General features: G+C 39.1%; 1 protein-coding gene across 2 annotated transcripts; it reads left to right on the forward strand.

The window, feature by feature from the left end:
- Nucleotides 1-301: 301 nt before the first annotated feature.
- On the forward strand, nt 302-8007 carry LOC115008781 (MAP kinase-activated protein kinase 2-like). 2 transcript variants are annotated; one of them, XM_029432607.1, is made up of 11 exons: nt 302-370; nt 681-949; nt 2094-2233; nt 4431-4495; nt 4574-4653; nt 4739-4865; nt 5576-5651; nt 5784-5908; nt 6723-6808; nt 7416-7496; nt 7599-7802. In XM_029432607.1, the coding sequence occupies exons 2-11, from the start codon at nt 686-688 to the stop codon at nt 7800-7802; spliced, it is 1248 nt and encodes a 415-aa protein (XP_029288467.1). In that variant the 5' UTR covers nt 302-370; nt 681-685. The 2 variants fall into 2 exon arrangements, with proteins under 2 accessions (XP_029288467.1, XP_029288468.1); XM_029432608.1 differs by having other exon boundaries at nt 330-949; nt 7599-8007.
- The last annotated feature ends 687 nt before the right edge of the window (nt 8008-8694 follow it).

The following is an 8694-nucleotide window of genomic DNA, read 5'->3' on the forward strand; positions in this document are numbered from 1 at the left end:
TCTTAACGCCATCTTGATTGTTCATTTTTAATTGTCTTGACATTCTACATAGGGCTCCGTTTACCTCTTGTCTGTGGCTCAGCATCAATATGGGAGTGAACATACCACTGATCCTCAGGAGAGATTCCACAAAAACAGTATTAAGGGGACATAACAAAATTATTTAAGGAAATGTAGTTATTACATTTATATATGGTCATAAGCTTTGGGTCTTTTCTGTCTCTCCGCTGGTACTCTGTCGTGCGTCTTTACGCGTGGGTGTTCCTTTAAGAGAATGAATTTGAGGCGCTCTGCGCTGACGTAAAGGAATTGGAGAGGTTGGTGTTCCCTGCAGGAAGAGGCAGATCACCGTGATGAGGAACAGGCAGGGGTACGAGACTTTTGTAGCATTTTCTTTTCTCTGAGTTATTTAGTGTGTTACACTATCTCTACTATATCCAGATCAGTTGGGATCTTTTGAACTTCTCTTTGCTAATATAACGGTACGGGTTTCAGACCTCCGCCCTTTAGTGTAGTTTTTATAGATTGCATACTTTATTTTATTCGTACAGTGTTCAAAGTGGGGCGAGATGTTCTGTCGAAAGTCCTCTGGACGTCCGCGGATGAACTAGCATGACACCGGATATTTTCTGCGGCAGCCACTGATGACATATGCTCTGCATCACTGTTGGCTTTTACAGAAGAAATGCATCATAACCAGGAGGAACAGTCAGTAAATCCAATTACTGCGCAGCACTGGCCAGCGCACCACAGCGACTCCAACAGCCTGGGCAGCAGTTTGGGCAGCGGCCCCACTGACCAGCAGCCACCTGCTTATTCCAAACTGGAGTTCAGGAGACATGCAGTGATAGATGACTATAAAATCACAGCTCAGGTTCTTGGCCTGGGAATCAATGGCAAAGTGCTGGAATGTTATTGCAAGAAAACGGGAGAGAAATGTGCCCTGAAGGTTTGTGTGTGTCTGCTTCTTTACCCGGTGCGATCTGAACACTCCTCTGGAGGCTGCTGTCACTGGAAAGAAAGAGAGTAGCCATCAATTATTAATTTCCTCTCTGTGATCTCCACCATGTAATGGTCTCTTACACTGGAAGTGTGTCCAGAGTTTAGATTTCTACTTTATGTAAAGTTATGTCCATTTCAAATTGGTATGATTAGTTATATATAATGTGAGGCAGATGAAATATGAATTCAACCATTGATGGATGAAGCATTATTCAGAAAGAAAATTCAGTTTCTGAGCTACCCAGACAGTGGACGATGTCTGTCAGACAGTGATGTGCTGTTTGCTTTGCTTTGACACAGTTTCCACTCTGCTCTGCAGTTTTTGTGTGGACAATGAGCTGCCCTGTTAATATCTTACATAATCATTTGACAGTTAACAAAAGTAAAAACCTGTATTTTATTAATCCTCTACGCAACATTAAGTATTTCAGCTTTATAAATGAATTTACAGTGCTTTTTAAAAGCTGACTTGGGAAATATGTGTTTTGAGTCATTCGGTGCTGGTAATTCAATAAACAGCTTGCTGCAGCAAAGCCTTAAGAAAACACAAACAGGAAGATCAGCCCCATGAGTGCCTCTGCATGTTTTATTTAGAATATATTTTGTGGTAAGCCACAGCCAACAAACGTACAATGAAATGTGAAATCTGTGGAAGCAGTCTTGTGTTCTGTAAGTGGAAAAGCTGTGATTTGTGATTCGAGGCTTAGGAGGAAAGTCCCACCTTTATAAACACTCAGAGCCCTTTTCCTCCCCTAGTGCTCAGAGTGCTTTATAATGTCCTCAAGGATTTGGGCTGGGGTCTGCATGTCGAGGAAAATAGGATTCCCTCCTCCCCAGAGCTGCTGCTGTGCCTTTAAAGAGAGAGCACATTGCTAAATGCATTCTGACAGTGTTCACTCTTAATGTTCTCTCTAGAAAATATTGATTAATGGCTTTAATAGCATCCACTAATAGTGCTGTAAACAGTGAATGTCTTCACAATAGGCCATGTGTTTGTCTGGGTAATTAACGAAATATTTTAAAGTCAATCTTATCTACTATATATCAAACAGAGGCATGTCATCGATACGTGTTTTTGTTATGTGGAGCAGATCCTGTATGATACTCCTAAAGCCAGACGGGAGGTTGAGCTGCACTGGAGAGTTTCCCGAGGTCCCCACATCGTCCGGATACTCAGCCTGTATGAGAACATGCACCAGGGGAAGAAATGTCTCCTCATCGTAATGGAGTGGTGAGCATTACCAGCACAATGTTATTTATTGCTGCAAAGACCAGCTTCTGAAATGTGAATATGTTCTTTATCACAGTGAACTGAATATCTTTGAGGTGTGGACAAACTACACTTTTCAGGATGTCATCTTGGGCTTTGGGAAACACTGATCGATGTATATTTTTCCCACCATTTTCTGACATTTTATAAACCAAACAACTAATAGATTAATCCAGAAAGTAATCAACAACAATGAACAACTGAATCGTTAGTTGCAGCCATAAAGGGAATGCTAAAATAGATTTCACATGTGAACAGCAGAGACAGAAACAACTCCTATGATGCTCAGAACGTCTGGAAGGTATCTAGAGACAGTGAAGCTTGACTTCAGCTCACACCTGGTATAAGAATGCAAATCAAATACATCTTGAATGACCACTTGAGATTGGAATTTAGTTTTGGACTTGCAATTGGATTTTGATAAGTATTTGCTAAACAGAAGAAATACACATCTGCACTCTCCCAAACCTTTTCTGTTTGCCTCCTGGATAAAAACACCTTAGAAATCCTGATTGTTCTTTGCTCCTCAAGGCATCTTCCACTTAGCAGCTTGTGCTTTTACAAACTATATCTTTGTTTCTGGCTTCGTTAAAATGACATCTTCCTTAATGGGTGTTTTTTCCTGTCATATTTTTCTATATGAAAGCATGACTCCTTGATTTTGCATTCAGATTTTGCAAAGCTTTCTCCCAAAACCATGCCCACACACTCAAACAGCCCCTGCTTGTGCTTAGCTTTGCTTCAGCTCAAACTGCATGTTTGCACTCACATTTAGTTGCTTGCACAGATTTCCTGCGCTCCATCTTTAGTCCTTCTCCTCACACTCAGGCTGCTTCTCTGGGCGCATGAAACGTCTGCTGTCAGATTTCTCTTCTGCTCTTGGATTGTTTGTGCAATAACCCTGTCAAAAGTCCCGTTCTAATACAATGCCAGGTGTAGTCTTGACCAATAAAAAGATCACTACCTTTCGGCACATTTGCTTTACAGCGTCCCCGCGGGGCAGTTACTCTTTAACCCGGTTCATTCATCCTCTTCCGCCCTCTAAGGCTTTATTATTTATGCTTCCCTTGCTTTCTTTACGACTTTTGGAATAAAATAAATGCATTCATATTTATAGCACCCGTACATATAATAAAGACTGAGAGGGCGGAAGAGGATGAATGAACCTAGTTAAAGAAATATGCAGTTTGAGCAGAAGAACAGCAAATCTAAGTGCAAGCAGGAACTATTGGAGTGCGAGGGCATGGCTTAGGGAGAAAGCTTTACCAAATCTGAACGTGGAATCAAGGAGACATGCTCTGATATTGAAAATACACTCTCTTGAATAAAGAAAGGAAAAAAGATTCATACTCCTTAAAGCCCCACAGTGCATGTTAAAAAATATATTTAAATATAATATTTAAATAATTTAAATGTTCTTACATAATCTACATATCCTCTGATATTTTATATTATTTGGTTAGCAATTACAAATACTAACTTTTGGGGCTTTTAATCTATTTTATTTCTATATACATTACTTGTTCATTGTTATTTTGTGCCTTGTTTAAGTTTAACTTATACAAATAATTAAAACTCAGACTGAAAACAACAGAGGAACAATGTGGTAATAATCCGACACAGACTGGAGTGTTGTTGTGCTATTTGTTTTCTACAGAATATACCGGATGCATCCCTGACCACGTGTTATTGTGGCTTGAGTGACTGAAAGCCTCTGTATTCCCATCGCTCCTGTATTTAGCACAGTCCACTTGTTATTCAAACACACAGAACATATTTGAATGCTAAGGGTTAGTGTTGACAGAAGAACATTTTATTGGAATATGGAAACATTTTCAAACATCATAAAGCTAATTTAAATATGTAATGTCCAAAAACAGGTCATATAAATTACGTTATGTCACAAAAACTATCATAGCATAGTAAGTCAGCAACAAATGTCATAGAGTATCACTTATTTGTGTGCACAATAGTTACTGCTAAGTAAGTACTGCTTACTGCTCGAGTCCTCTGGCTCAGAAGACTGGACTCATCTGAACAGTAAATTATGACTCACAATGACTTGCTTTGTTGTCAAACTATGATCGCAGCGGAGAACTGTGTTTGTCAAGAGTCCCTTGCTGCCGCAGTTCTGATCTCTTTGTTAATCTTGTTACAGTATGGAGGGAGGGGAGCTGTTCAGCCGCATTCAGGCCAGAGGGGACCAGGCCTTCACAGAGAGAGGTGGGTTAGAGTTAGCAGTTTAAATGTCTCTACACTGTGTCCTGTACATGTTACATTCATGTCATGTCTGTCCATCAGAGGCGTCAGAGATCATGCACGACATCGGCACGGCCATAGAGTACCTCCACCACATGGACATCGCTCATAGGGATGTAAAGGTGCTGCTGCAGGTCTGAAAGGATTTCCAATGTATTGTAAATGTCTTGTTTTTTGTCTCTGATTGTTTGCTTTCTTCTCATTCAGCCTGAAAACCTGCTGTACACCACGAAGGACAGTAACGCCGCATTGACACTGACTGACTTTGGCTTTGCTAAGGAGACAACGCTGCACAACTCCCTCCAAACTCCCTGTTACACTCCATACTATGTTGGTGAGTGGCTGCTGTTAAGCGTTTCAGTGAAATCTGTAGGCGTTTGTGCCAATATTATTAACAGAGGGGGACGAAGTACGAAGATCTTTTACAAACCTATCAGCATCAAAATATACATACAAAGTGCAAAATCTGCACAATGGCCCATTTCAGAATTGTATATATATATATATATATATATATATATATATATATACATTTGAATTCTAATTATTGATGCTTTAATGTATTCATCACATGTTGCAGCTGGTAAAGGAGGAGTTTATTGTTTATGTACGTATATACTGCTCGGTAGCTTGTGAATTTCCCCAAGGGATCAATAAAATTCATCTAAACCTGTGATAACACATGATGAATAATTGTTTTATTATATTTTGTATTATTAATCTGAATCTTCAAAGTAACTAAAGTTATCTAATAAATGTAGTAAAAAGTACAACATTTCTCTCTGAAATGAGTAGAGGTATAAAGTAGCAGGAAATGGAAATACTCAAGTACCTCAAAAGTGTACTTCGGTACAGTTCTTGAGTAAATGTACTTAGTTACTGTCACCACTGGTTATAAATGTGCTATTACAGGATATGGTCGCTATGGTCGCTGTCATTCACTGTCGTGTTTTCCGTGTGTGTCTTCATATTGCTCTGCTTTTGTGTGTCTTTCATTCTCGACATCATTGTGATGTTTCTTTATGTATCTATTTGTCCATTCAGCCCCAGAAGTGCTTGGGCCAGAGAAATATGACAAATCATGTGACATGTGGTCTCTGGGCGTCATCATGTACATTCTGTGAGTAACGTCTGCAACTAACTCAACTGCAAACATCCTATTACTATTCTGGTAAACTGTGTACTAATTAACTCAGGGTTTTGGTGAAAGAAGACAACAAAGTAAAATAGTCTCTTCTTCTTCTGTTTCTAGTCTGTGTGGGTTTCCTCCGTTCTACTCAAACACAGGTCAGGCCATCTCTCCAGGCATGAAGCAGAGGATCAGGTTGGGCCAATATGAGTTCCCCAACCCTGAGTGGGCTGAAGTTTCTGAGGAAGGTCAGGCTTTGGACATAAAATTAATTAATAACAAGAAAGATATTTCAAAACTGTAAAGGGGTTGTGCACAATTTCATTACAACAAGTTCTTACGTTGTGTTACAAACCAGCAGAAAGAGGAAATCATGAATACATATGTCACACTATGAAACATTCTCAATACAAACAGATGTATTCCAGTTGCTTTAGTCAATATATTTATATTAACATTTGAGCAAATGACTGTTAAAGGTGTTCCTCGTAGTGACCAACCCACAGAAAATGTTCCCCTGACTTTAGCATCTTCTAACTCATTGTCTTTGTTTTACAACTCGCTATTTTACTGTTTTGGTTCAGTCTCTTTCCACTTGTTTCCAGCCACAAGCAGCTGTTTTCAGAAAAAAAGGTTGTGATAAAAGGACTGCACACTGACTGCCCAGCAAAAAAAACAACAGACTGACAAAATTAGCGACTAGCTGGTGAACATTGTGGAGCATTTAGCAGCTTAAGAGCCAGATATTGCTTTCAGGAGTTGATAGAGAAGAACAATATAGCTAAAAGAGAGTGAATAGTAGACTTACATTCACCAGGTGGCCAGAATATTATAATATATAGAATATTATGTCATGTGTTGTGTTTACGGCATATTTCCACAGACCCCAAGTGGCAAACAAATGGATTAATGCAGTTTAAATGTAGCATGCTGCAATGACCCCATCCAGTGTTTAACAATCCCTGATCAACCCGCACCAAAGAGACAACATCATTAAAGGTCCAGATTGCACTAAAGACATATTGTGTTAACTGTCTGATGTTGTTTAACTGTGTTTTGTAGCCAAACAGCTCATCATTCAGTTACTGAAGACAGACCCCAATGAGAGGATGACCATTGGACAGTTCGTGAACCATCCCTGGATTAGTGTAAATGATCACTTTGTCACTTTGTCTATAAAGTAGACCTGTCTGCCGTGGTGGACAGTAGCTAAGTACATTTACTCAATGTTGAAGCGTTCAATTTCCTTTATAATTCCACACTACAATTCAGAGGCAAATATTGTACTTTGTTCTCCACATTTATCTGATAACTTAAGCTACTCTGAAGATTCAGATTAATATTACAAAACATAACCAACAAAGGATCTATCATGTATTGTTATAGGTTAAGATAAAATTTCTCAAGCTACCCGGCAGTAACTAAAGTAATTAAAACGAGCTCCTTCTTTACCAGATGCAACATTAAAATGATAACACATAAATAATTATAATACAATAATAATAATAATAATAATAATAATAATAATAATAATAATAATAATAATAATAATAATAATAATAATAATAATAATAATATTGTGCAGAATGAGTACTTTTACTTTTTGTATTCATTTTGAAAGCAGGACTTTTACTTGTAACAGAGTATTCTTACACTGTGGTAGTATTACTTTTACTTAACTGACTACTTCGTCCACCTTTGCCTGTATGTTTTCTCCACTTATTCATACGATGTTTGTGTTTTTTCACACTGCAGCAGTCAATGGTCGTCCCTCCAACCCCCCTCCACACTTCTCGCGTCTTGACAGAAGACAAGGAGCTGTGGGACGATGTGAAGGTGGGATCCACTTTGTCTAGATCTGTTTCATTTCTAAATATGGCCACAAGGTGCCAGTAAAGCATCACATGTACAGCACACAATGTCTCCGTCTTCCAACAGGAGGAAATGACCAGCGCCCTGGCCACCATGCGTGTCGACTACGACCAGGTGAAGATTAAAGACCTGGACACGTCCAACAACCCTCTGCTCAATAAGAGACGCAAGAGGCCCGCGCCCGGAGGAGCTGACAGAGGAGGAGACGGAGGTGGAGGAGACGGAGGAGTGGTTTGTAATAGCCAGAGAGAAGTCACATTTTCTGAATAGCATGGGGAAATTATTATTAGACAAACGTAGTGTAAAACCACAAAAAGACAGAGTGAAAAGTTTCCCCAACTACATATCGCTTACTGTATTTTACTCACTGTTTGTCCTTCATTGTATCACTGCACTCAACTGTATAATTAATGTCATCTATTCTTATTGTTACCACTCTAACATCTAAAATAAAAAATGTTTTTTATGTTTTACATCTGGGTTGTATTGTCACTTGTGTACAGGAATCCTTATTTGACCTTATTTGACCTTATTTGACCTTATTTGGAGACTGTTGTTATTGCTGTCTGGTGAAACTCAGAGAGGAAGTTGGGTGCAGAGATTTTGCAGCAGTGTGAGAAAGTGATTATTTTTGCTGCAAACAAAGAAAGACTATAAGTGGAAGTCATAAAATATATTTATTAGGCAAGATTACATCCAAATAATAAGTCGCCAAAGAGACTTTTATGATGGTGAGTTATGTGGGTATTGTAATGAACATTCAAGGGGTGTTTAAACTTTAACAGGTAAATGTGATAGCATTGGTCTAGCACTGTGTGATCTATCAACTTCACCAGACATTTCCACACATTTGAAACTTCTTCCTCTGAGAGCCTCTGCCAAGCCATCACTACTGCCTGTATACCAGGTAACTCATTACCCTTTTCAGCAGACTGTTGAATAAGCTGTGGGAACACTTGAGACGGTCCACAGAGGGAGCTACCAAACTGATCCCGGGTCTGAAAGAGATGTCATATGAGGAGAGTTTAAAGAAAACTACAATGACCTACTGTAGTAAACAGGAGACATGAAAAAGCTTCCAGACGATGTGGCGCAGGCTCCTTCAGTTAACGCTTTAATCTTCAATTCTGGTGAACAAATTATATTTTGTATTATAAAGCTG

This window comes from Cottoperca gobio, chromosome 5, assembly GCF_900634415.1.
Source record: "Cottoperca gobio chromosome 5, fCotGob3.1, whole genome shotgun sequence".
Classification (NCBI taxonomy): Eukaryota; Metazoa; Chordata; class Actinopteri; order Perciformes; family Bovichtidae; genus Cottoperca; species Cottoperca gobio.